The 27906-nt window shown below is 42.3% G+C and overlaps 4 protein-coding genes across 4 annotated transcripts in view; 3 read left to right on the top strand and 1 right to left on the bottom strand.

Moving 5' to 3' along the window:
- Positions 1-603: 603 nt before the first annotated feature.
- On the top strand, positions 604-6298 carry LOC139632913 (neutral cholesterol ester hydrolase 1-like). The gene is made up of 5 exons (XM_071498193.1): positions 604-913; positions 2967-3222; positions 3715-3784; positions 3949-4120; positions 4222-6298. Exons 1-5 carry the CDS (start codon positions 773-775, stop codon positions 4840-4842), a joined length of 1260 nt encoding a protein of 419 aa, XP_071354294.1. The 5' UTR covers positions 604-772; the 3' UTR covers positions 4843-6298.
- A 4127-nt stretch (positions 6299-10425) lies between these two features.
- Positions 10426-16825, top strand: LOC139633440 (tumor necrosis factor ligand superfamily member 10-like). The gene is made up of 6 exons (XM_071499145.1): positions 10426-10688; positions 12225-12368; positions 12873-12918; positions 13032-13139; positions 14033-14274; positions 15782-16825. Exons 1-6 carry the CDS (start codon positions 10575-10577, stop codon positions 15989-15991), a joined length of 864 nt encoding a protein of 287 aa, XP_071355246.1. The 5' UTR covers positions 10426-10574; the 3' UTR covers positions 15992-16825.
- Positions 16826-17443: 618 nt separating this feature from the next.
- Positions 17444-23531, bottom strand: msl2a (MSL complex subunit 2a). Its single transcript, XM_071499142.1, has 3 exons — positions 22506-23531; positions 19946-21357; positions 17444-19488 (listed from the first exon to the last, which is right to left on the bottom strand). The coding sequence occupies exons 1-3, from the start codon at positions 22645-22647 to the stop codon at positions 19186-19188; spliced, it is 1857 nt and encodes a 618-aa protein (XP_071355243.1). The 5' UTR covers positions 22648-23531; the 3' UTR covers positions 17444-19185.
- A 1640-nt stretch (positions 23532-25171) lies between these two features.
- The window catches only part of pccb (propionyl-CoA carboxylase subunit beta), a 7990-nt gene continuing 5255 nt past the window's right edge, over positions 25172-27906 (top strand). Inside the window, exons 1-7 of the mRNA XM_071499143.1 lie at positions 25172-25458; positions 26308-26427; positions 26550-26618; positions 26711-26767; positions 27068-27181; positions 27428-27538; positions 27725-27833. Of these exons, the coding sequence (XP_071355244.1) occupies positions 25213-25458; positions 26308-26427; positions 26550-26618; positions 26711-26767; positions 27068-27181; positions 27428-27538; positions 27725-27833 (826 nt within the window). The 5' untranslated portion in view covers positions 25172-25212. The remainder of the gene's footprint in view (positions 25459-26307; positions 26428-26549; positions 26619-26710; positions 26768-27067; positions 27182-27427; positions 27539-27724; positions 27834-27906) is intronic.

The following is a 27906-nucleotide window of genomic DNA, read 5'->3' as shown; positions in this document are numbered from 1 at the left end:
AACTTTCTTATTTCAGTGATTACATCTTCACTTTACATTGTCTGATAAAGATATGGATAAAATAGGATGGAGTGTGTGGGGGCCTGGCTGCAGCTCTATTGTGCCTCGCTGTGGTCACATATATACAGTACAACTTTGTACCAACCAAACGGCTGTCATAAAAAAAAAAAAAACACTTCATTTCCCATATTCCCATTCGTTGTTGCCTTTCTGCCTGCCAAAATAAAAGTGTAAATCTTGTCAAATTTCTTGATAAAAAAAAAACAAACAAAAAACAAACTTCTCTTCTTCTCTAAAGTTTCTGGCTGAAGAAGACGATAACGATAACAGAGCAAAAAATATATTAAAAATATAATTAGAAACAACAACCATATTTACTGACTGCAAAGTGATCTGACTAAAGGTTTCATGCACAATTCAAAACTGATTTTCTAGAAAAGATAAAGCTGAACTTGTAGCCTACAAAAAAAATGGACACGTTTCTGTCGATTAGAAAAAAAAAACAAAAAAAACAATAAGAATAATAAGAATACGGTTTTATTTTGAAGATTTGCAGCGGAAGTGTTTAATGCCATGCTTATTGGCTTTATACTACCGCTTCTCGCGTTACCTCTGGGACCCGGCTGGCCCTCCCAGTCCCGCTCAGACCCCCACCGTCAAAACAGCGAGTACCAGCTGCAGCCAGCAGAGTCAGTCTGGATCCTCGGTCCTCTGGATGTGAGCATCCGTCTTTCCATGAGTCACTGAGGACACCGAGGCTGTCACACACAAGATGAGGCTGAAGCCGGTGGCCCTCACACTGTTGCTGACGGTGGCGGTCGCCTATTACGTCTACGTCCCGCTGCCCGATGCCATCCAGGAGCCGTGGAAGTTGATGATGCTGAATGCCGGGTTCCGGGCAGCGTCGCAAATGGTAAGAGAGGAGGGTGTTTTCATTGGGAAGCAATCGTGGTGCATGTAAGGTAGTAAGCGGATCTGCTGTCACAAACAGGTGAATGCAGCAGGTGTACAACTGCAGGGTAACCTGCACACAAGCTTCACCATTTCTTTTTAGCTAAATAATAAAAGGTATTATTTGCCAAGAGTTGTCATCCAGTGAAATAGGTTAGTTGCATGTGCTGTGTGTTTGAAATAGTTGTGACACATGTGATAGATGTGAAATAGTGTGATAGTGTCGCCTGGTAACCTTCTGCACACTTGGACTTTAACCCTACCCACTAAAACCTTGTGTTTAAGTATGTCAACCCTGAAGTACCCCACCTTAATATAGGCTACGAGAGTGCTTGCTGATGAGGCTCAGGTAATAATTGCATAATCAGTATCTTACAATGTGTATTAATCTGATATGAACATGCAAATGAAATGTGGCGCCCATCGTGCCCTGAATGAAGTTATGTGTGTTCTACGGTGCTTCTCTTTACCAGACTACATGTCCTTCCATGGTTGTATTGATCATAGCGCATTAGTAACAGCAGGCTGAAATGCACAAACTTTGTGAAAGAGCTTTTTCAGTTTTTGCTTGTGAAACTTGCACTCTGTCTGTCATGGTGCTAATCATCAAGGAGCGACTTTTGTTCTGGGCCTATGCGAGGACAGTGAACCCTTCACATTCACCTTTGATCTACATTTTGAAAGTGGCTGTGTAGGTTGCCAGTGATATCAGTTTCATGTTACCACACTGTCTGCAGGACAGAGTGATGTGCTACTTACGAGGTCTTGTTTGTTCCTCTTTACACAAGTCATCCAACATTTTGTGTGTTTATTTCCCAAGAATTAAGTGGAAAGATCCACTGAAATAAGATGGTTTAAACTTGTATCTTAATGAATATCCATAATGAATATCATTTCCATAATCATTTTCTTAAATCATATACAGTTATCAGTGTTGTTTAAAATGTTTTCTTACAACCTTTAAATGCACTCGAGAAGAAAAGGAAGAAGCCAAAATGGTTTTCAGCAGCTTTAGCTTTTTGTCCCTTTGATGCAGGTGAAAGCAGAATACAATACAAATGTTTTAAACATCAGGGAGGAACTCAACAAAAAATAAAAGCACAAGAACATGTAACATATAGAACAAAGTACTTGAAAAACACTTGTAAAAACAAAAATCAGATAAAATACCTAAAATGAAGTGTTTAAATGATGTGTAGTCTACAGTGCTCCCCTTCACCAGAAGACAAACATGTCAGTTTAAGTTAAAATATAACTTTTTAAGAATATTTTAACAGGGGAAGTTAAGGTTAGGGTCAGGGTTAAGGTTAGGCACTCAGATGTGATGGTTAAGGTTAGGGTAAGGGGCTAGGTAATGCATTATGTCAATGAGTGTCCTCACAAAGATAGAAGTACGTGTGTGTGTGTGTGTATAAGATACATCCAAAGGCAATGCAGGGTCAGTACTAACCTAACCTCATTTAGCTTCAGATCAGGCGTCAGCTATGATGTGAATGATCTACATGAACTCCAGTTTCTTTCTTTATAAACATCAGTGTTTGTGCTCTCAGTCACATTCATTCAGTTTTTAGTGTCACAGCAATCCAGATAAAAATTATTCCAGTGCTTTACAAGCTTACAGATATTAAACTGGAGAAAAGGGGGACGCTGGTCCTGGATCTGTACTCAGTATCGGCGGATACCTGGAGCTGAGGTATTGCGAGAGAGAGAAAGATGAAATTCAAATGTCAAATTTCTCCTCACAGTATCATTATGAAACTTTATTAGCTGGCTGGATCTGAGGCCCCACTGTGCCAAGCAGCTGTGTGTTCTGGCCTTGGTTGAGACAGTCTAAGTGTTGAGGTTATTGGGGCAGGGGGCAGACACATCAGTAAGATAGAGTGCAGGAGGACAGAGGTGACTGGGTGAGACAGTTGCACCCAAGGATGAACGCATTTTGTCTATTCCCATATTCCTCTCTCCACCAGCTGTTTTCACTCTTTGCCTAAATATACCCTAAACCTTTCCTTTCTCAGGCCACTTTGAAGGCTTGGCTGGGCTTGGACCATTACATCAGGTCTATCAGGCAGTCCACAGAGGGCTTCGAGGGCATGATAAACGGGCTGGGCACATCTGAGCCCGGCGGAGGGGTCATGCCCGGCGTGAAGGTCAGCGACATCACTTTCGCCGGCATCCCGGTCCGAGTTTATGAACCGCCGGCTGGAGGGGAGGGCCATCTGAGGAGAGGGTTGATGTACTTCCACGGAGGAGGCTGGGCCCTCGGCAGTGGCAGTGAGTGTGGACGTTACTGCTGTCTTAAAGTAGAATCAAGAGGAAGAAAGAATTGCAGAATTTTTCTTACCACATAATTACAACTTTGTTTGCACTACAGGTGCAGCTTGTTCCAACGGTGCAAATAACACAATATGCATGTTTCACTGTGTCTTTTCTTGCTCTTTGCCCAGTATTCAGTTAGAAAAAGGCTAGTTTCAAGAGCTTTCTTCATGTTGTATTTTAAATGGGTTATAAATGCTACTATAGATGCAACATTAAGCTCCTAAGTTTGGCTAAAACCTGCAGACAAGTTGTCTGTGATGTTATGTTTCTGTCGTTAATAGAAATAATTTGTCCAGATTCAGCAAGTGGAATTTGTGTAGCAACTTTGTTTTTGTGTTTTCCAGTAAATTTTCAATTAAACTGACGATTCGACAGGACATCACTTTTGTTCATTTAGCTTTTTTTCACTCTCCACCATCCCTCTCTCTCTCTCTCTCTCCTCCTCAGAGAAGGGGTCGTATGATGCCATCAACCGAATGGTCTCGGATGAGCTCAACACTGTTGTGGTGTCTGTTGAGTAAGTGTGCCTTTTCTTGCAACGCAAGTCCACTGTTTCAACAGTTCCTCTGCCCTTAGACAAAGTAAACTGATCTGCTGCCCTTTGACTATGCTCACAATCACACGCTCTAAAGCTTTCTAAACCTCAAGTAAATTCTCATCTGTAACCATTGTCTGGTGTAGGTATCGTCTGTATCCAGAGGTTCACTTCCCGCTGCCATATTTAGACTGCCTCGCTGCTGCCAAACACTTCTTGTCCCCAGAGGTTCTGGCCAAGTACGCAATCGACCCCGAGCGCGTGGCTGTGTCAGGAGACAGTGCTGGAGGAAATCTGGCTGCTGCGGTCGCTCAGGAGGTAAAAAGAAGCCATCTCCTGTAGAAATGTGCGTCACAGTGTAAATGTAAAGCAAGGGATTAAAGGGCAAGGCCTCATGTGTGTCTATATATGTTCTCCAGATTGCCATAGATGACACTGCGACTGTGAAATTCAGCATCCAGGCCTTGGTCTACCCAGTGCTCCAGGCTCTGGACTTCAACACGCCTTCCTACTTGCAGAACCAAGAGATACCTATCCTCTACCGGCCCGTCATGATCCGTTTTTGGCTGCAGTACCTCGGTGCTGACCTCTCCCTGCAGCCTCAGTTGTTAGTGAACAACCACAGCTCCTTACACCACTCAGCCATCACCCCCGAGCTGAGGTCGCGAGTAGACTGGACCGCGCTCCTGCCCCCAAAGTACAAGAAGAGCTACAAGCCTCTCGTCGTGGAGAAAGGTTCACAGGGGCTCGCGAAAGAGGTGCCAGGGCTGCTGGATGTGCGGGCGTCACCACTGCTGGCAGGCCCAGAGGTTTTGGCGAAATGCCCTCGGGCGTACATCCTAACGTGCGAGTATGACGTGCTGAGGGATGACGGGCTGATGTACGCTCGGCGCTTACAGGACGCAGGTGTCATGGTAACCAACGACCACTATGAGGACGGCTTCCACGGATGTTTCAGCTTTATAGCGTGGCCATTGGACTTTGATGTCGGGAAGAGGGCGCTCAGGGGTTATATCAACTGGCTGCAGAACAACTTGTAAGAGTGTATGTGTTTGTGAGTAAGTTAGTGAGTAACGGGTGCATGCCTGCACGCGCGTGTGTGTCATTGATACAAATGCACTCCTTCGCTTTGTGAATTATAGACCTGATAAAGGGCTCGTACATCTGCTCTTTGTGTTGAAAATAGAAGATCTAAGCTCAGGGCCCTCATGTACACACACACACACACACACACACACACACACACACACACCACCTTCAGCAGTTTACAGTCTGCTGACAGTGGAGAAGGGCAAATATCGTAACATCAACTCACATTGTGACCAGCTGATGAAAACACTCGACATCACAGCCACAAGCTTTACACTGAGGGACAAATTTATAAGCTGGTCCCCCATCAGTCCACTCATTCATATGCACACTACAAACAACGCGTGAGAAGTAAATGATTTTATATTTTTAAATTTCAGAATAAAAGTATCATAAACCCCTGATAAAAGTTCATGTCCACAGTGGTTGGTTCTCTTGTTACATCAAACACAGGACACAACATTTGTAAACTGATATTCTTTCTTTTGAATAAATAGGTAATTTATTACCTTTCATAAGGACAGTATTGGACTTTTTGTGTGTTTGACAGCTGTAGTAAACACCCTTGTACGACAATAAGGTGATGTCTTCCCTGATAATGATGCTGCCACGTGACAATCACAAAGAAAATGCACTGTTTCCTTCAGCTTTATTCCAGTCACAGGAGATTTTAGGTATATGCCCTTGAGGCTGCAATGAATGATATGTTTTGTGATTTAAAAGCCTGAATGGGGATAACTATAGAACATGAACGAATCACTGAAGTTGCATTCACTCGTCAGTATCCCTTCCAAAAAGGAGTAGTATAAATCCCCCTTCAACCATACTGGCTGTTGTCTAAGGTCAGACGTCTACATGTATGAAATCACTCCTGAAATGGCGGGAAAGTAACATACATGCCACCTGAGGTCCAACAATTATTCAAACTGAGACACAAATTCCTTCAGTGTCTCTGTTTAATTGATTGAAGGATGTTCATAAAAACCTCGAGTCAAACAATCTGTTTATTGGTTTACTTAAACCAAAATTCCAGATACACAGTTAGTGTATCTACCATCAGTCTGTGATGTTCGGTACTTGTCAGATCTTATTTTCTGACCAGGTATGAGTTTTGTTTTCATAATCAGTGATTCTGCTTTTTCTCAACCTGTCTTATTAGTGACATGCATGTTTCCCAGATTGCCTTTTAGCTCATAGTAAAAGGTGTGAATGTTGCAAATCTACCTGCAGGCTGTGTATGACAGAAGTGACTGCCAAGGGCTTTTGGACATATGATGAAATCCTGCGTTAAAAGGAGAAGATGCTCATCATGCAAAAAAAACTATGCTTGAGTTAATGCATTGAACTGTGCCTGTCTGAGGACAACAAAGAGTTATTATAGAATAAAACAATTCTGAATTAACCACAGCCTTTTTTGCCAGTGACTGTTTCCAGGACACTTCCAGGTATTATATTGCCACCTTTAGCTGCTCAGAATTTGGAGTCTTAATATGTGTAAATTGCAAATCTGAATGAATAACACTTAATAACACAGCAGCTAAGTACACAATGAAGACGATATTACTAAAGAACGTAAAAGACTCACAACTGCATCCGCTTTCAATACATTTTCATGATCACAGAAGCATTAGGTTTTTTTTCTGCACAGGGGCTTCAGGAGAGTCGAGTGCATTCCTGGGTCACTAAATCCAGCAGCATCGATAAGCAATACAACAGTGCCCTCTAGAGGTCTGATAACAGCATGGGCCCACGATGTTCTTACTCTAACATGTTTGGTGTGTTGTTTTAACTTCAGCACATTTATGTGGCCGTTAAAGTTAACGGTTGTTTTTTTTTTTATGATTTAGCTTTCACATACAAAACATAGTACCAGCCTAAAAAAAATGATTGTTTTAGATTAAACAACCAAACAGTTTGTAAAGTAGTTCAAAAAACAGCTCCACCTCAACCAGCCACAACATAAAGTGCTACTTACACATTAATACACCGGTAAGAATAATGCAATGATGAACCATATAGTAATGAAAGTAATAAAATACTATTAAAGTCAATTTTTTCTGATAATCCTCCTGTAATTTAAAATAACATATGGAATGCAAGCTGCTGATACACTGTATTTGGAGGGGGGCATTGAACATTTTCTTAATACCTAAATGTAATATTCATATCTTAGTCAAACCCTAACTCTCAGTTTCAAATTAAACTCTTGTTCTTTCAAAATGATGGTAGAAATAAAGGATTCTGAAATTAAACTGTGTATTGGCTCTGTCTCTATACTGCCACATTCTCATAAACAAACACCCTTCCACTGACAGGCTCAGTCATTGGCAACTTTCTGTGTGCATTGTGCTGCTGTAGCATTTTCAGCTCTAGTCTTTGTTTTAAGGAGGAGACAATGAGCAGCTGTAGCGCTCAGGCGGTAATTTAGGGAGATTCCATGACTGGGAGGAGGAACGCTGGGAGGGGAAGCCTCAGGGGAGAGAAGAGAGGAGTGGAGGGCAGAGGAAGGTGGATAGAGCATGATCCTTCCTTTATATCCATTATATGTCTTCTGGGTATAATGCAGGCTCTTCGCTTGAGGGGGGAAACTGCTTTTACTCCCAGTGAAGCAACAGTTCTCCTTATGCTTGCCTGTTTCCAATTGTTCTTGTAACCGAGTTCAGATTTAGGGTTTGGAAAATTCTTTACGTTTTAAGTCACTGTGTATAACAGCATCGCAGTCAGAGCCTGTGTTCCACACAGAGACATTAGCTTTTGATGATTTGTGTTAACCAAAGTTATTTTCCCATTTGAGGGCTTCAAAACCCCGTTTTTGATCTTATTTATGGTCAGCATTCTGTGATTACCTTGCTGTATACTAGGTGTCATTCGTAGTAGTGGATTCCTGAGTTGGATTGAAATTGTCTTCAGAGGGTGGGGTGGGGGGAATCATAGGAAGGTAATCCAGAGTTATTATCTGTAATTTTATCTCACGGATATCAGCCTCACTGTTTCCTGTTCACTCCTCCCACAGCCAGGAAAAGAAAAATAATACAGAATACACGCATAAGCCTCCTGAGCCAACATGATGTTTTTACACTTTGGTTTTTGAGCAGGCAAAACAAACAAGATGCGTGTTTTTAGTGAGCTTTAGGGAGCAGGTAGGTGGATTTTGTTGCCTTTAGATGGAACCAGGGAAGCTGTTTCCAGTCTTAATGCTAAGCAAAGCTAACCGCCTCCTGTCATCGTGGTATCTGCCCTCTCATCTAACTCTGGGTAAGGAAGAGTACAAGCACATTTCCCAAAATGTAAGTTTCAATCAGCCAGGGCCTGTTGCATGCGGACATGTCTGACAGAGGTCAAAGGTCACCGGCTGATTGGACTTATGAGAAGAAATTAGTGAAAAGAGATAAACTGTTCAAACACACACACACACACACACACACACACACACACACACACATTTCCACACATGGTCTCTCTCTCTCTGCCTGTTTGCCATGATATTGTAGACAGGCATCTCTCTCAGGGTGTCATCTTCCCTCCCCGAGGCCAGACAGCCTTCATTTGTCACTCACCTTCTCCCCTCCTTCTCCCTGACAAGCCTGGGAATTGACTCACTTAATGGAACTAGGCAGGAACCTCTTATCACGTTCTCTTCCGCATTTTGAGATTTTAATCACTCAGGGGAAACAAAGTAAAACACTTCTTTTCCTCAGATGTGGCGCACGCACTTACGACTATATTCTCAGATTCATTTGATGCTACATACATACACAGCATCTCTGTGAACCAGCTGTGGAATTTATGATGCGTGTGCATGGGTGCTGTGTTGAATTTTACAGGCTTTAACACAGGTCCTGGTTTGCTGGGAGGGTCATGCACATCCAGGAGGAGCTGTGAACTCCCTCAACTCCATTCTCACTTCCTCACACTGACAATGGAGCAGGGGTTAAAGGTGGAGGAATGAAAGTGCAGGAACTAGCAGAAATCATTTAAGGTTAAGTTCAGCATATTGAATGACTCCCCTGTGACAAATGCTACTTTGGGCTACACTGGAGCAGTAACAATGGCGGGTCATTTGGCACTAATCGGTTAGCATTCTCTCAGATCACTTCACAATAGCAGGAAAGAGAAGAAGAAAGGCGGGTTTTTTTTTTTTTCATCTCACTTTCAGGTGCTGATAATCTGCTACCTGCACCACACTGATACCCACGCTTTCATGCAGTGATGCTGTGTTCAAGTGCTCCACTCAAGCTCCTATACCCGATTTTGACTGCCATACATACAAATCATTGTACATTAAGTGAGAAGCAACAACAGTTTGGAGGTCCTTGTATCTGCAGAGTCCACAGGAGCAAACAGACAACAGGAGTGAAAATAAAGTTAGATTAAATGACAGTATTAGACAGCGTTTGTTGCACATTAACTTCATCTGCAGCTGTTTAACTGCTGAACTCCAAGATAACAACATTATGGAAATGAAAAGTGAACAAAGGAACAAAGTGGAAATTACAAACAAAAGGCCAAATGCCTTAATAAAGCACTTTAGTTTTTAACACTGATTGTTTCCAGAGCCTCAACACTTTTTTTTTTTTTTTTTTTTTTTAAACGCCTCATTCAGCCAACACAGTTATCTTATGCTCCTTCCTCAGCTGCTCCAAATGTGGAAACTGGGAGTCATAAAAACGATTTGCAATGCGTTGAAGGGTTCCTCCTGGCTGGAATAACTAAATAGACCCCATGACAAATTATGGCTGATGTTGGGAAATTGGGATTTTAATGGCATAAAGCTACTTTGAACTGAGAACAGAGTAAACATTTTCAAAGACTGAGAGACAGTTACAGCTATTACATCTGTTACACATACAGTGATTATAGGATTTAACCTAATACAAGTCAGAAAACAAAAGAGAAAACCGCTTCCTTCTCTATATCCCTGTCTGCTCAGAACACACACAAAATAATTTTAGATTTATGTTTTTTTTTTTTTGTTTTTAAACCTCATTGTAAGTACAATGTTTTTTTCAATGTGTAGAAAATAAAACATGCTTTGCTGTTTTTGATTATCATTTTTATTCCAACATTATATATACATTACATTATTATACGTACATCATCATGCACATGTTATCGAATAGCAGAATAAATTTCGAGCTCCAACTTTTGAGCCAATACGGATGAGAAGTCCTGAAATTTGAACATCTACATCCACGCAAACTCCACCTGCAGATGAAGATCAGGTAAGATAACCAAAAGTTCCAGAACAGCCAATAAATGGATCCTGATTTGAGATTGTTTTGTCAAGAAAATAATCTGTGATAGAGTTCAGTTTAATTCTGCACCATCTTTTCTGTGGTGTACAGTAAGTATTAGAAATGCAAAGTAAATATTATATATTAGGCCATACACCAGTGGTAAATCAGCAGGTCACCTCAAAGTTTCCATATTTCCTACAGCACTTGAAGTTGCATTTGCATTATTTAAAACTCCCTGCTCATTTCTGGATAATAACAGTGACATCTTGAGGCTGTTGTAATTCTCCATACCTCCTCTCTGCTCCACCTACAAACTGCTGCTCTGTTTTCCTCTCTCTCTCCCTCCAGAGCAGAAATGCAGCAGAGCTTGATCTGACTTGTCCTGCCTGCTGGAAGTATTCTCTTGCTCTTCGGGACTTATTTGGGTGCTTTTCTCACGCTGTGATATGGCCATTTCTGTCTCTCTCCAGTGTCTGGGCCTCATCATGCTCGCAGCAATCCTCCTCCAGACCATCGCTGTTGCTGTCAGTTTTATGTACTTCAACAAAGTCCTGAACACGGTAAGTTATGCGTTTGTCTTGCCCTCAATCTGACAGATAGTGAGTGCATCTCACTGGGGAAAGGGGAGTTATAACCATAACAAACTAGCTCTACTTATAACATATTCATAGTGATCCACCATTAAGAGGGACACAATACCAGGGACACAATAGGCTCCAAAAGAATATAGAAATAGGACCTTTATAATAACGTCCTGAACTGGTACCACAGACACCGTGTAGCTATTGCAACCAGGGCCGGCGCTAGACAACAGGGGGGCCTAAGCAAGATTTTCTTTGGGGGTCCTCCTTAGTTTGCCTGAAGCCAAGAACGATGAAACAAAATATAAAGAAATTTCCATGGTCCTTAAAGTAGAAGTGTCAGAATGACTGAAGGGGTTGAATAATGTTTCATGGCTTTCAACTACCCATGACACTATCATGTAAATACCAAAATACTATATATGAGAAACATGTGGTGGTGAGTTTAAGAGTTTATCTAGGGTTTGTAACATAATATCAGATCAATATGCCTTGAAATTGCGTTATCACATCCCTTGAGTAGTTACAGACCTTTCTGTTCCTACAGAGATGACAACTGAGAAGAGTGATGGAAGAAATGCTCTGATCTTTTACATCAGTAAAAGTAGCAAAACCACAGTGTAGAAAGAATTTGCTACCAAAAATAAAAGTCCTCATTGCGCAAAATGCCACATTCACAATTACATATATTACTTATTTCAGTAGTGAGTAAATATACTTAGCAACTTTCCATCACTGTGCAGTAATAATAGTCTAGATGACTGTATTTAGTTATTTAAGGTGTAAATATTCTACATGACTCATGCAGGAATTTGTGCTTCTAACGCTGGACAATGAGAGAGGAGAAAGTTGGGTGAGCAGATAAGAGAAAACAATGGGAGGAAATGAGACTAGTTGGGCCAGAGGGGTTGTGACACCCTAAAGCAACATATTTCAGATCTGAGCAGACATTATGAAAAGCAGTACAAGCTGTTAAAACCCCTTTATAAAGCTCATAGATCAGGTCCTGAGCTCCGATTGGCTGAGGATCACAGTAAAACACACACACCTCTCCTCATCCACACATGTGACCTCTTCAAAGTTAGTTATATATTAACACATCTATTGATATCCACCTCTACTAGCCTTTATTGTCCAAATTACAAGAGGGAGTATATTATTTTGAGGAAGAATATTTTGTGAAAATGAGAATTTTGCTTTCCACAATTGATTGATGATCAATCAATTAATTGTATAAGTCCTTCTTCAAGAAGCAAATATGCGTCTCAAATGTGAGGTTTTTCTGCTTTTATTTTGTCATATAAGATTATATACATGATTTTCACAAACTGGAAATCTAAGGATGTTGGACTAGTGGACAAATTAAGACTTAGCATCAGCTCTGTGAAGTAATGGACAATTTTCATTTTTTGTCTGACATTTTATGACAAAAAAAAAAAAAATGTAATCGAGAAAATAATTGGCAGATCAACCTAATTGCTAGTTTGTTTGTTTCGCATCTTTTCTTCTGGACAGATGCAGGAAAGTTTCTCCAGGAGCAGTGTGTCCTGTCTGATAAATGCAGATCTGCGCTCGCAGTTTGAGGATTTGGCAGCTGAGGACAAGAAGAGCGACCCCTGCTGGCAAGTCACGCAACAGCTCCACTACCACATAGAGAAGGTTTTGATTCATTTTTGTTTCATCTAACTTCAAGTTTCCTTATTACGCAATTCTCGCAACCAAGACTGGGTGCCAGGTTCATCTGTTCATTTTTAATCTTTTTTTTAATAAACCAGTGGCCATTTTTAAAAATAATACTCAGGGATGCTCTCTTCACAATGTTGCAGCACATTGAGAAATTAGACTTCTATTTGTTTGAACATTACATTCAGTTATTCAGACTGACAGAAAGCAGGACAATTACACAACTCCACATCTCTTCTAAGTAACTCTGACTGAGCTACAGGGGAATGCTGCTATTACAGGTCAACAGATGACATGATTGTTGACCCAGAGTGAGAACTGGATGATTCATGGGGTAACAAGGTCTCTGGTAGATTACTGAATGCTGTCATTTAGATTGAAAGATACCTAAAAGTCAAAATAATAGAAAACATGATACATTAACTTGCCGGCCCATTCACTCTCTTTTTCTTTCTGTTTCTCTGGGTGTTTTTCTTTCAGACGATGGCTGACAGATTCCAGAAAGAGATATCCTCTGCTATGAGGGGTAAGAACAATGTCTCCATTGACTGTCAATTACTGCTAATGGGCTTAAGTAAAACCTTTTCCAATAGAAATATCCAGTGTGTGTGTGTGTCTGATCTGCTTGCATTTTCACAGATAAGCTGACCGGAGTGCTTCCTATCCTGACCCCTGGGGTCCCTCTTCCTAAAGTTGCAGCTCATGTGACGGGTGTCGGCTCCTCCACAGAGTCTCCAACAGCAGAGGGTGAGTATAATTATCATTGTGGTCTGTGATGCATCTACAATCATTTATTTTCTATAAGGTAAGGTGGTCCTGGGAAGCATATGAGTGACGTTGGTGAGACCCATGATGCCAAGTATCAAGTGTTGTGGGTGTTGAAGCAATAGGGGTGCTGTGTATAGACTAGATGCACTGAGCCCACACCTTTCCAGTGCAAGAGGTGAGGAATGTGCTTCAAGGCATCTCAGGGTACTTACAGATTCTGCATCATCTTCCTACCTACATGTCTGTCAGGACCTGCAGATGTGCAGCTGCTTTTGCATAACCTAGAGCATGGTGTAGTTTTCTTTTGGACACGTCAGTGCCTTTGTCACTCTTTGTTCTGCAAATTAACATGAAAGAAAAACAAGGGCGGGAAATGTTGCTTAAGTCATTAAAGAATAACTTCACTCTAGGTGAAAAAGCAGTCTTTCTTGGCCCTCTCTGTTCCAGCTGTAATCAACAGTGATGTCAGACTACTGACCGACACTGGAGTACGCCCCTAAATCACTGAAGAAAGTTGTTCAAATTAGACAACTGAAGTATATCATAATAAAAGGCCTGTCATCACACTGTCACTTCATATTGCTGTTGTCAATGAAATTACACAACATTTCTTCACACATAGCTGAGTTTGTTTTAATCCATTAGAGAAGTTGCTGGGCAGCTGTCGGTCTGCGGGCACATCTGTAAGCGTTATTTGCAAACAGAGGTTCTTTAACATTTGTTTCTAATTTGAATAGCAGTGGCTGTTTAAACTCAGTAACACTCCACCCTGCAATCTCAAATGATCTTGCATCATAGTGAACTGCTTTAACCCTTGTACATGTGTGCATTTCTTCCTGTTTTATGTGTTGTGCATTTATGTGCTGCCGCAGGCTCGCGGAGCAGCAGGGGGTACCTGGGAGAGTGCATCAGAGCATGGGAGGGCCAGAGAGGTCTGTCCTTCCTGCAGAACATGGAGCTGAGAGGTGGAGAGCTGCTGGTGCCCAGAGCGGGTCTCTATTACATATATGCACAAACCTACTTCAGACTTCCCTCCTCTGGGGAGACAGACGGGGAGACAGGGGAAACAAGGGAGGAAGAAGGAGCACAGCTCGTCCAGTATATCTACAAGAAGGTTAGGCTTTGCCCACCCTTGGACAATAAAAAGAATTGGAAGATAGTCATCATTTGGTTGCTTATCTTTTAGAGGGCGATGGAGCAGGAGTACACCAACTGTCTGTCCAGGCTGACATTAGGTCAGACTGTCTCAGGGCTGAAACAATGACATAACACGCAAACTCCCCACAGAAAGGCCGCAGCCAGACAGCAGGTTTGGAACCCAGAACCTTCTTGCTGTGAGGCGATAGTAGTAACCTGATACTGTTCAACACCGCACTCAAAAATCAGTCAAGCAGGTTTAGCATGCGTACAGTCATCTTGGAGTGTGACTAATTTAAAGCGTTTCAGTGTAAACACACATGGCTGTTTGGCGTTAGCCTAGGGTGCAATCTTTTTAATCTTTTCCTAGTGCTTTGATTTGATGAGTGATTCAAATATGTCTGGTGTCTCATCCTGTGACTTCTATTTCCAAAAGCTTAACAAGCAACTGACCAATCAGAGCCTTGTACACCTGAGTCTTCATACCACAGAACTAGCCATCTACCCAGCTACATCCAAGACAAACAAATGCTACAAGTTGTTGACAACTATATAAGTTGCACAGGTTGTTGTAAGTCCACTTGCAGAAATAATAGCTCTTAAATTTAATTGATGTTTAATTGATGAGCAACTGTTAAAGCAGCGTCTGTGTAGAAAATGACATTAGCTGTGGCCGAGGAAGTGAGACGAAGCAGCTTTAAGGAAAAGGAAGGAGGAACTACAAAGTTAACAGACCGACCTAAAGGCAGCACCTGAATAAAATGCCATAAAGTGTTTTAAAATAGTGCAGAGAAGCAGTGTGTAAACAATAAAAGAGCAAGGCAGGCGCATAAAACAAAAGTGAAACAATGTAATTACATGTGTCCTCAATAATGCAACAGTTGTGCAGGCGCTGCTTACCCAGGTGGTGTGAAAACAACCAGAGAGCCTCACTGCAATGCCCCGGCACACAAACTAAAGCAGCAGTTCCTTTAAAACGAAGCTTCTTCCAAAGGCAAACAAAGTGTCCGGCAACACACCTCTGTAGTAAAACTGAGCGGACCTGCAGTCATGGCAAAAGCCAACAGGTGTCTTAATCACCCCCGGCCCTCATTCATAGCAGTCGACCGGCATTAGCTACGTTCAAGAGGGGGAAGTGTTTCCCGGTGTTCCCTACCACAGGGGGAATACATGTCACTCGCTACTGATATCCCTCCCAAACAGAAATAAGCTCAAATGAACAGGCTGGACAAAGTGAATTAAATTTAGCCACTTTACTGTGGGTAATGATTTTCTAATAACACACAGCTTGTGAACAGAGGCCAACTCTCAAACCTCAGTTGTCCTTGAGTGTCCTTGAATGCACCAAGAGCAAGAAATGAAAAGCTATTCATTTTAGATAGTATCAGAAGGGCAGGCTATAGTTCTAATAAATTAATGCTATATGCTAATGTAATGTATAATATAATGACTTGATTCCACTGTTCTTGTGGTGTGGCCAACAGATGAGTTCCTACACGGTGCCCATCCTACTGATGAAATCGTCCAGGAGTGCCTGCTGGCCTCGGGGTCAGGAGCCTGGCCTCTTCTCTCTGCATCAGGCCGGTACAGCCTTTTTACAGCCTGCTGACCGCCTCTTCATCACAGTTAGCAATGCAAGCGCCATGGAGATGGACGGGAGGGCAAGCTACTTTGGGGCCTTCCTGGTGGGCTAAAGAAACAAAAGCGGGGATAGATGTGTCCAGGACTGGGATGACATGATTTAGACGTCAACAGAAGTTAACCCAAATGTCAGGGGTTTGCTTGATAATATGAGCAGCTGTCTGGGGATACAGGATTGGAGAAGGATGGACTGCTAGGAGTGCAATCATATGCCAATATGATCTAACGGAGCTGCGGTGGCAGACTCTCAGGGGCCCAATATGACAAGGATGAAGGTGTCCATTTACTCCAGCATTGACCAACTGTTAAACCTCACACAGGATGTTATTTCTGTTTTTAAGACTGGCAAACAGAATGCACTGCTTGACGGAGAACAGATTATATGGTGCATTCAGAGCACAAGGCATTTGGAGCAGTACAATAGTTGCAGATAAAATGTTGTGCTCTCATGTGTGAATGCCTTCTATTCAGAGCACAGTGAGATGTTTTGCCTGCAGGTCAAACAGTCAAGAGCTGAGTTGTCAACACCAGGAAAACAACAGCAGTGTTGGATACATGACACAAAACTGATCTTTTATTAAAAAATACGTATCAAAAAATAAATTGCACAAGATGAGATTTTAGATTTTCAATGTGATGAATGAGGTGTTTTCTTTGTTTACTGTACTTATGGACTTTGTGCAATGTCATGAACAAATGCAGTGCAGTGAGACAATGAAGATAAGCTATGATTTACTAAGAATTGATTTGAGTGTTAAAACTGTTTTGATACATTTACAGTTCTATATCCAATGGATACACATCTGTATTTTCTTTGGTGCTGTATAAAATCATTTGCAAATGGTTGCTATGCTAATTGAATATAAATAAAAACCTTGCTTTTCCGAGGTCAGTGATAATAAGGCAACAGAATAAACCACCCCACATATTCAGTAACTTATTAGTCAACAACTTAACTACTGGATAAACTGGCATGAAAACTTGTAGAGCCTTTCAGTTTCTAGATAATGAATCCTAATAACTCTGATGAGCCACTATTAACTTGACATTTATGTCATACTGTGGCTTATGACCAAACACCTACAAAATTTAATGGCATTTCTATTCAGTTCTTGTTTTATTCAAGCCTCCTATAGAGAATAAATTTTATGAAATTCCTACTTTACTTTTCCTAGTTTTCTAATATTTCACACTAATATCAAGATTTTATGGATGGAGTTGAGGCCAAATGGCCAATATCCATTGACTATCCAGACTTTTCTCTGTCTCTTAATATTCTTGAATGGAAAATGAGAGTGGTTTACAGCACAAAGACTGTCCAACTTATAAGGGTATCCTCTGAGAAAAAAGCTTCCAAAAAGCCTATTAGCCTTCACTACAAACCTCCACCACAAACCTCCATCCACTCCTGTGTTCAGAGTTATAGTTTAACAAGACATGGTGTTGAGCCACACTCAAGTTTGCTTTAGGTCAGATGCCACCTCTACACAAAAACGATACAAAACTGAAAAAGTAAAAAACTATCATTTAATTCATGTTGTATTACATGTTTCCATATTATGGCAGTGAATGTTTCAGCAATAATAAGAGTCACTCCTCAAACAAGAGTTTTTACATAAAAAAAAAACAATACCAAAAACTAATCAGGGTTCAAGTAATGCCCAAAAGAAATACATTTTGAAACATACACACACACACGCAGGAAGATAGATCATATTTGCTGATCATACTGTAATCGACCTGCTACTTCCTGGTCTATGAGTGGAGAACCAAAGTGTTTGTTTGGTCAGTCTGAGTCCTCACTCACTCTCTCTCTCTCTCTCCTCCTTCAGTCTCTTTTTGGTCACCGTGACTGGACTGAAAAACATGTTGTAGTTACAGCTGAGACAGTAAACACAAACACAGACAATACACAGCCTCTTGGGTTATATGAAGGGCTTCAAGGTGCTTTAACCAAAACACACACACACACACGCTCACACACACAGACAAAGACAGTGGTACCAAATCTCAAACACTTGATATCAAAAATAGTCTCTGAGTTGGTCTCTAATCAGTCAGGACACTATAATTGTGGGGAAAAAATGGACACACAGAGGGTATTTTGTCTTGTTAATGACAACCTATGGCTTCAGTTTATCTACACACACACACACACACACACACAGTCATGTACAATCCCATAATCAAAACATGATGGTGTATTATTTTAGAAGACAGTTATAGTTTACAAATGGCAACACTGTAAACAACTGCGTGTGTACACGAGAGCTGTAGAGAGGCTCCTTGTTGGTGCTCCTATTGCTATTGTAACCAAGAATGGTTGTTGTTGTAATTTGGCCAATCAATCAGACTTAAGTGCTTACAACCCAACATCCGCCTCCCCACTGACACTACAGTAAATCTCAGCAGGCACATACACACACACACACACACACACACACAAACGTGCGCACACACACAAACAGGGAAACCGTGGAGCCAGCCAAGTGCTTTGACATTATCTCGCTGCCCGTACAATGCCTGCATCAGTCAAGTTCATTAAGACAAATTCATTAACAGCCAACAGTACTTGGATTGAGTGAGTTAATGAGATAGAAAAGGCATACAGTCTTGTGTGAGAAGTTCTCCATAGATTAGTCACAAAAGTCATTCACAATTAAGGTGTGAACACATACACGGTTAAGGATTAGTAAGGGCTGTCCTGACACCTATTATGCATTTCTTCAACACACATGGAGCAATACTTAATCATGGAAAATGCTGTGACAAGTAACTGAGATGCAATGATGCAGTTTTTTTTTGTCATTATGCACCAAAAAAACAAAAATTCACGCATACACACACACACTTGGATTGATAATTGTGCGCACACACTAACAGAACACAAAACCTGGTATGGGTTCCTATTGCCTCTTACAGTATGTCTGTGGTCTATGAACAAAAAGCACCTCTGAAGTACAGAACAGCCGTGGAACCAAGTATAAGTGTTTAACTACAGACAGGCAACAATACACACCGGCACACAGGCACAATACAGGAGGCTTTGGCACACCCATGCTAGTCTTACTACTCAGCATTTTCCAATAAACAAGAAGAGCAGGTTACAGGACAGGACAGACCCATAGCTGCCTTAGATTGCCTCCCCTGTGGAGGGGGGAAGGTACAGGTTGTCTGACAGACACAATGATCAGCCGTCACATTCAATCGGCACCGAGCTGTCTGTTTTTTTTGGAGTCCCAGCCTCTCATCCAATCAGCAGCTCCAGGCTGTCCTCATAGTTGGACTCTTGCGGGGGGCTGGGGGACAGGTAGGCTGTGGTTACGGGGGTTCCTGTTGCTGTGGCGACATTGAGGAGGGTGTTTGCACGGATGCTGGTGGTTGCCGGGTTGCGGAGCGCCGCGGCCGCCGTGATGCTGGTGAGATTGATGCCGAGCGTGAGCCGTGTCTGTTCCAAGGCTTTCTCTGGCACGGCGAAGGCCTCGAGCTTCTTCTCACCGTTGGCCATGTAGGAGTTCTGGCAACCTCGACAGATACAATCCAAGCACGCCTGAGAGAGATGACAGAAACGGGATAAGGAGATTTATCGATTTGCAGCCCACCAATGTCACATAAAAGCTGCAAAACGGTTTCTGATCTCACCACAAGTAAGGTAAAGAATGTAAGTCAGGATTGTATATTATTAAGCTCGGTTTTCTGGATTAACAATCATGGCGGTGCACAAATCAAAACACGTAAACCTCAAGTCATCTTAAAAACCTAAGATGAGAGCTTTAAGACTATCCACTGGTCTTACAATTTATAGTTTGTTTATTGGAATTTCCATTATTTGTTTTCCTGGCAACACATACTCCTTCAGTGGTCCATATTAAAAAATAGTATAATATTATTGTTCATAAATGTTTATATTTAGACTACATAAAATAGTCGCAACAATAACCCACACCCAATCACATAATGACAGCATAACAAATTAAAACATTTGACACACACGCTTCCGGTCTCACCTTGCGGTTAGAGTAACAGGGACAGCGTTGCCCCCTGCAGGTCAGCACAGAAGGATTCTGGGTGGCCCTGCCACACTTACAGCCCTTCTTCTCCACTGGCTTCTTATACGGAGGCCTGACAGGTGCTGGGGGCACCGGGCAGCCTGACATCAACCGCTGGTCTTTGCTTCGGTCCTTGGTCTTGGAGCCTCCACTACTCCGGGCCTTTGCATGCGGCTTCTTTGGGCCCGGATCGACGTGCTTCCTGGCTGCTTTACTGTGGTTGGGTGCAGGGCGGCTGGGCTTGGGAGGCACCCCATTGGGAAGGGATGAGTATGTGTGTGCTGGTACAGTTAAGGAAGGTGTGGGTGGTTGTGTGTGCAGTGTATGAGAGGGCTTTGGAGTGTGTACATGTGAGGATGAGCCCTGTAGGATGGAGGTGATGGGGAGGGGTTTTACCTTTTCCCTGTCACTCTCTGAACGAGACCGTTTACGGTTAAGGCGGACTGGTGGGGGCTTGGAGGTTGGCGGTGGATCAAAGGAGGATGTGTGTATATGAGCACCATGGCTTGCCACTGTGTTAGTCCTGTCCGTTTGAATCTGTGTGTAGTTATGAGCTGCATCCAGCTGTATGTACATTTGAGCATGTGTTCTGTCTGTGGCTATGTGTGTGTGAGTGTGCGTCCTGTCTGGCTGTGTGTGAGGAGAATCTCGACTGGGCTGAAGGGGATCCAAAGTCTGTAACACCTCCTCCACACTGAGGAGCAACACCTCCCCTTCCTCCAGCTCCCTGCTGCTAGATTCCCCATCCCTGAGTGAGCACACAGTGCCTGGAGTTGGGGCTAGAGGACCAGTGGTCAGACTCAGTTCCAAACCACTACAACCAGTATTGGAAACAGACAGGCCTGTCTGTGGCTGTTCTTCTACCAGCTCACATACTTCCAGCTCAGGAGAAGAGGGGTCCAGGTCCTCCAGCACTTCTCCATTGCATTCCTGCGGTCCATTGGAACAGGGAGGGTCAGAGGAGGAGCTCTGGGGTACAGCTGAGAGCTCTGCAGGAACAGGTGGTGCCTCTGTGGGGGTAAGTGACTCAGGGGCAGAAGGATTCACATCTTCCTGTGCTAAGCTTGGGTCCTCTGTCTCTATGTCCTCTTCATGTGACATTAGCACCTCCTCTAGCAAGGCCATAACCTCTGGAGATCCTCCCACATGACTGCTGACCAACTGCAGCAACGGTGAATGAGTTACATAGAGGCAGAGCTTCCTGTAGCACTGAACCAGCAGGGAGAGCTGTTTGTTCTCCTGGAAGCAAGAATAATCCTTACAGCGACTACACGTCAACCTGATCTGCATCTTCTGGCCTTTACAGCCCAAGCAGACATAATGCTGACACTCTGGATGTGTTGGCGAAATGGGATCCTGGAGCAGTTTACCTGAGACAAAAACAAGAAGGAGATATTAATCCACTTGTTTATGCACTTTGCTGTGCTTATTCACAGCAAATATGGCACAATCAACTAGCTGCACCAGAGTCATTTAAAGCCATTTCCAGTCACCGTCATGCCTATACAGAAACCATAATAATTACCATAAGAATCAATAAAACTGCCGCTTATTTTCTCGATTAACCATTGGTATGTCTGTCTGTCATTTTCCAGAACTTATGGTGATTTCTTAAGATATCCTATTTTCTCTTAACAAAAGTCTAAAATCCAAAGACATCAGGTTTACAGTGAAAGAAAATGGAGAGGGTGAGCAAATGCCCAAGAATGAGAACCAGAATCAGAGGATGGTGGGAGTTTTTACCAGAAAAATTACCTCAATAACTAATAGATTTTCAAAACAGATGCCAGCTAACTCCAATTTCTGAACCAGTTGTTTCAGCTCTATGTACCAACCCATGAATTTTAAACAAAGCAGCAATCAATAAATTCAATACCAATTTAATGATCTGTGACTCATCTGGGATTTTAATTGTTACTATACCTTATATCTTGGTGTGTTTGGACTTTTTTTGGTAACTTTTCTGTCTGAGTTTATTGAAATTAACAAAGACGGCTCCAACCTGCTTGATCGTTATGTCACCATTACTGATTTTTACTGCTTACATCAACCTGTAGTTTGGCCAAATCATGCTCGAAAGCACAAACAATCATGCCAACAAATCTTACACATTCAACAAAGGTCATAAATAATGATCATATATCACTTCGCAAATATTGCCCATCTATAAATACAAGCTGGGCCAGTATTGATATTCCACTAGCTAAGCGGGGTGAGTAAATAAAGCATGAATAGGAAACACATGGCTCTGCAGCAGGCACGACAGCAGAGGAGTCATCTGTCTTGACAAGAGAACAGATGACTGGGGCTCAGCCTCGGTTGCTAAGGAGACCACGGTGGTGAGCACGACAAATCGTGTCAACTGCTGCGAGGCGCACCGCACGCCCACGGACACTTTAATCAATATGGATAGTAAGATTATGAAACACTCATCCAGAGTAGGACAGTAAAACTAATTTCGCGGTAGGGAACAGAAGATGAGCATGCAGTGGTGCACTCATATCTTCAGGATGCTTACCACAGACGAGGCATGCGAGGGACTGTCGGAAGAAGGGCAGCAGCTTGTACATCTCTGCGAAGGTGTGCGGCTGCCGCGGGTCACACTGCAGCACGGCCCGGCTGGCAGACACGTACAGAGCGGTTGCACTGACTGGGTTCATAGCGATATACTCCTCAGCCTCAGGGAAATACGGCCCAGAAAAAAAAAAAATCCAGCCACTCGTTACGACGGAGTTAAAGATAGTCTCAGGGTGGACTGAGGGAATATAAACTGGCCTGGCGGTGCAACAGTCAGTCACTCCAGTGTGTCAATGCAGACATATGAATTAATATTAGACACAATAATAGACAACGAACATGGTGAAGCGGTTATCAATAAACGCGCACAACGTTAGCTTGGCAGGTGGCTAGCTAAAGTTAGCATCACCGGTTCGTAGTCGTTACTGTTCACCATCGAGATCTGTCAGATCACAATTAAAGTTTCTATTAATTTGGACCAATTCGATCCTATGTTACAATTACTCACATCATCCCTAACGTTGCTTAACAGATTACGAATAACCAAATGATCAAACGATCCATGATCAAAAGGATAGCATTATGTGGCTAGCGTTAGCTTACGACATCAGCCAAAGGTTTTACAAGAGAGATGGTCGATGTTAGCCATAGAGCCAGTTTACTATCCAACACTGTCTCCTCGTCGATGTCTAACTGAACGATAAGCCGCTGCTAAGATCGCAAGTTTGTTTGGTTAGCAATTAGCTAACAGAACGCAGGCGCGCACTTGATGTAAACAAAGCTAACCAGCTAGCGTTAGCATGGCTAGCCAAATTAGCTAGCGAAAAATCAACCGTATCACTAACCCCCCCCCCTAGGGCCGCCTTAAACCTCAAGCACAGGAGGGAAATAAAAGCTGTAAATTGAAATCCTTCGATTTTGATACGTTTTACTATAATACTTGGCGAGTGCTGACCGAAACATAGCTAACTAGCCGTTTTACAAATGCATCAAGCATTCGATTTTCCACTTTTCCTCGCATCAACCCCTCTCGACAGGCACGATAATCACGCGAGACTTCCTCTAGTTACCCTGGTTACCGTAGTTTACGTTGGCTTCACGGCGTCTGCTTGCGCCGCTGTTCGCACTCTGTACTTACTGACATAAACAAGTTACGAATTAAACGTAGCAATTAATTTATTTCGTCAACGAGGAATGCTTGATTAAAAGAACAAAGATCTGCTTTTACCAGTTCCCGTTTTAATTAACTAAATGTTTCATAATCTATGAATCACACACTGCAGAAAACTTGCAAACATCTCAGAGGGAAATGTTGTACTTTTGGCTCCACCACAATTATTTTACAGTTGTAGTTACTAGTTACTTCAATGCAGATTTTTGCATACAAAAACTATGAAGAACATAAATTGGATTATTAGAGTAGAGTTGAAATGATAAGTCGATTGACTGGAAATAATTGATAACTATTATGGTAATTGTTTTTAGTAATTTTTTCATTCAAAAATGCCAAATATTTTATGGTCCCAACTTCTTAAATATGAAGATTTCCTGCGTTTCCCTTTAGATGTTCTCATTTTAATGCATTTTTGATCAAGTTAAGATTTAGACCACTGGCTGGACAAAACAAACGTTGCGAGGATGTCACTTTGGGCTCTGAGTAATTGTAGCATGCTCTTAAGGCAGGGTCTTAAGTTTTTTATTTATTTTTTATTTTTTATTATTACATTTAATTAAAGTTGCTTTGTATAATTTGAAAACAGCTAACTAGTTTAATGTGTTTGCACCACCTGTTTGTTCCCTTTTGTTCACTGAATTGTCTCTGACAGTGCTATCCAGTTATTGCCATAGATTAGGTTTGGAAGAGCACAAATAATAATACACACAAAGACTGTCACATTTCAGGATAACTTAATACAGACTTCTAGCCAAACTGTTTCTGTTTACATGTAGTGAAGCATATTTTTCCAGAGTGAACTTACAACTAAAATGACTCGAAGACTTTGTGACCTGTAAAAACAACACACTTTGTTTTTCAGTGCAAAATGAATTCAGGCACAGCTGAGAATGTTATATTATATCTAGACAATAAACATTGTGAAGTTGTAGTATTGATACATTATTTCACTCACATTGGTTATTTGTATCCTGCTGGTCACTTATATACAAGTAGACCTATGTCTGTTTTTAAACAGACATAACTTTTGTCATATGTCGTCTTATTTATTTTGTTTCATACGTTTCATCTGTTGCCTGACTAATGGTTGACATGAAAATGTAATATTTGGGATTTTTTTTAGGGCAAGGGGGCATTTTTACCCTGTGTTGGACCTTTTCAGGCAGTGCTTACCCCCCAGGGTCGTAACAATTATTATTATTATGCTCACTTTTCCTTGAACAACATGTGCAGTTTGAGCAATGTTTGAAGGCGAGAGCTTCCAAGCAGTGAAAGTGATCCCAAGCTGAGAGGAAAGTTTACCTGACAAAATCATTTCAGGTCAGAAAATGTCCCAAAACCGTGACTTTCAAATTACGGCACCTATAAACTGCAGGAAAAAAAAAAAAACCTGACCCTTCCTGGTCCCGCCCACCAGCCACAGCTACAACTTCCTTCCTTCTGATTGGCTGTGAGAGCTCGCCCCCTTTTTACTATTGGCTCAAATCTCTGCCTTTCATTTCCCGGCCGCTGTCATCCGATAACACGCTCGGCCATGATGGCGGCCTTCGGTGTGGCTCGAAGCAGCTGTGGGCTGATACACGGGTTGAGGACGTCTCTCAGGAGTCTGGCGCAAGTGAAACATGGCGCAGTCGCTGCTTCGGTGCCGCAGACGAGCCTGCGACGGGACAGCCGCTGGTACTCGGTCGGCCACCTGTCCGTGAAGGAGAGGATCGACAAGAAACGGAAGGCGGCGCTAGTCGGGGGAGGTCAGAAGAGAATAGATGCACAGCACAAAAGGGTAAAGTTAGCTAACATTTTACTTTATGTCTGTTTTATGCTAACATGCATTTACTGGAGCATGTGTGCGGGGTTTTCAGTCTGACTTGTTTGCATTACATTAGCAGCTGGAGGGTTTGATAGGGAAATTGCCTGGCTCAAAGGTTCAAAGTCAATGGTCACTGCCGGAGTGTTTGCTGTTTTTTTTTTTTTTTTTTACCTTTATACGCATTTAAGTGATCTTTACGAGCTAACTCTCTAGCTCTGCATGGGTAAGGTGTTACTCAGTGACACTTTCAACAACATCCACCTCCCAGTGCCCTTGAGCTAGGTACTAATCCTCTGCCAGCTTCAGATAGAAGCTAAAGCTCAAATAACAAATCGCAAAACACATAAAAAAAAATATATATATATATATATAAAACTGGTAATTGAAAATGACAGTTTTAGTGTCCAGTGTTACAGCACAGACAAGGTGACATGTAAATGTCAAAAGTTAGTGTTCTCAAAAGTTAGTGTAATAGTTATGGGGATGATCAGATGTTACTCTGTTACTCTGAAATCAGTTATTAGTCATCACCAGCTTCCAGTAAAATTTTTCCTTGGTCTTATGGTAGCACTGGTATCGGACCAGTATCCAGTATCTGCAGATACTCTGGATTGGGATACTTATATCTGTATCAGGAGAGAAGCTGTTGGATCAGTGCACCCCGAAATATTGCTATAAAGCAGCCCTACTGAATGATTCGCAGTGCTGACCACAGTGCACAGACAAATTAAAATTGTGTCACAGTATATATTGTCCTACTGCACCACCACAGTGTAGTGTTCTTTCAGGAACATCTGCAGTAACAGGGTGTATGTGTTGCAGGGTAAGCTGACAGCCAGGGAGCGAGTGGAGCTGCTGCTGGACCCCGAGTCCTTTGTGGAGACAGACATGTTTGTGGAGCATCGCTGCTCCGACTTCAGCATGGAGCAGGACAGAAACAAGGTAACGGCACTAATCGTGTTTTGTTCAATTACAGTTTGTAGTAGTGCCTTCCTCGCGGGTTTGAATATTATTATATTATATAATTATAGTCAGCATATCTTTTTTTTCTCTCTGTGTCTTAGTTCCCGGGTGACAGCGTCGTGACAGGCCGAGGCAGGATCAATGGCCGACTGGTCTACGTATTCAGTCAGGTAGAACACATAAAGGAAATCCCACATTTTTGAAATGCGGAGCAGCCCTGGTTCACTTGTATAATATTCTTGTTCTCTTCTGTTTCTCTCAGGACTTCACAGTGTTTGGCGGCAGTCTGTCTGGAGCTCACGCACAGAAGATCTGTAAGGTAGGTTAGTGAAACCTCCAGGAACCTTATCACTATTTCCTATTTTAAAACATAACTCAGATACCGAAGTGTGTGTGCATATTTCTGTGCCTGTGTGTGTGTGTGTGTGTGTGTGTGTGTGTGTGTGTGTGTGTGTGTGTGTGTGTGTGTATGAACTATGCAGGTTGTTTGGACAAAATGGTAAAATGCTGAAATCGTGGCATTCAGCCTGCCTTGTGCACTCTGAGCATATGATGTCTTGTTATTTTGTCAGCGGTTCTTCATGTTGGATCTAAAACTTCTCAAATGTTCTGTGCTCAGATCATGGATCAGGCCATGACAGTTGGCGCCCCGGTCATCGGGCTGAACGACTCCGGAGGAGCTCGGATCCAGGAGGGAGTGGAGTCTCTGGCTGGATATGCAGATATTTTCCTGGTGTGGTCATTTTGTGGAGTCTCTGCACATCGCTGCTCCTTGACTGAAATCTTAATATCAAATTCACACCTATCAGACCTCAAGAGTCGTTACTCAGTGACTGTAGGCACTTAACATATTTGTGGGGTTAACGCACTCCCAGTATTAACATTCTGAAATGCAAATGGATGGTTTAGGGTTTTTTTTTCTTTTTTTTTTTTTCTTGGCACTATCAATGGAAAAAGTAAAAACATTTTCCTTTTCCAGAGGAATGTGATGGCTTCAGGAGTGGTCCCTCAGATCTCCCTCATCATGGGCCCCTGTGCAGGAGGGGCCGTCTACTCCCCTGCGCTGACAGATTTCACCTTCATGGTGAAGGTATAAAAGACCCACACCATTCCAGCTGACAAACTGAGCCAGAACTGTTCTGCTTATTTCTTAATATAATAAGAAATATTTCATTTTATTTTAACAAACAGAGATAACCAAAATGTTTCAGTATTTCCAAAATGCCACTTTCTGATGTGTGTGTGTATATGTGTTTGTTTGTTTGCGTGAGTATAGGACACATCATACCTGTTCATCACAGGACCCGATGTTGTGAAGTCTGTCACCAATGAAGACGTGACTCAAGAGGAGCTTGGTGGAGCCAAAACACACACCAGCGTGTCGGGTTAGTTTGTGTGGAAAATCTTCTATTTCTCCTGATATTTGTGTTGAGTTGAGTTTTTATAAATCATCCTCGC

The sequence above is a fragment of the Trachinotus anak genome, unplaced genomic scaffold (genome assembly GCF_046630095.1).
Source record: "Trachinotus anak isolate AG129_WGS33_773 ecotype Australia unplaced genomic scaffold, CSIRO_AGI_Tana_v1 ptg000015l, whole genome shotgun sequence".
In the NCBI taxonomy this organism is placed as follows: domain Eukaryota; kingdom Metazoa; phylum Chordata; class Actinopteri; order Carangiformes; family Carangidae; genus Trachinotus; species Trachinotus anak.
This window is presented reverse-complemented; position numbering and strand designations above follow the sequence as displayed.

Excerpts from the sequence above, each read along its gene's own strand:
- LOC139632913 (XM_071498193.1), top strand. The coding sequence starts at position 773 with ATGAGGCTGAAGCCGGTGGCCCTCACACTGTTGCTGACGGTGGCGGTC. Across the intron at positions 3,223-3,714 it reads CTGGGCCCTCGGCAGTGGCA|AGAAGGGGTCGTATGATGCC; the intron begins GTGAGTGTGGAC and ends TCTCCTCCTCAG. Across the intron at positions 4,121-4,221 it reads CTGCTGCGGTCGCTCAGGAG|ATTGCCATAGATGACACTGC; the intron begins GTAAAAAGAAGC and ends TATGTTCTCCAG.
- LOC139633440 (XM_071499145.1), top strand. The coding sequence starts at position 10,575 with ATGGCCATTTCTGTCTCTCTCCAGTGTCTGGGCCTCATCATGCTCGCA. Across the intron at positions 12,369-12,872 it reads TCCACTACCACATAGAGAAG|ACGATGGCTGACAGATTCCA; the intron begins GTTTTGATTCAT and ends TTTTTCTTTCAG. Across the intron at positions 13,140-14,032 it reads AGAGTCTCCAACAGCAGAGG|GCTCGCGGAGCAGCAGGGGG; the intron begins GTGAGTATAATT and ends GTGCTGCCGCAG.
- msl2a (XM_071499142.1), bottom strand. The coding sequence starts at position 22,647 with ATGAACCCAGTCAGTGCAACCGCTCTGTACGTGTCTGCCAGCCGGGCC. Across the intron at positions 21,358-22,505 it reads CCTCGCATGCCTCGTCTGTG|GTAAACTGCTCCAGGATCCC; the intron begins GTAAGCATCCTG and ends TTTTTGTCTCAG. Across the intron at positions 19,489-19,945 it reads CCTGTTACTCTAACCGCAAG|GCGTGCTTGGATTGTATCTG; the intron begins GTGAGACCGGAA and ends CATCTCTCTCAG.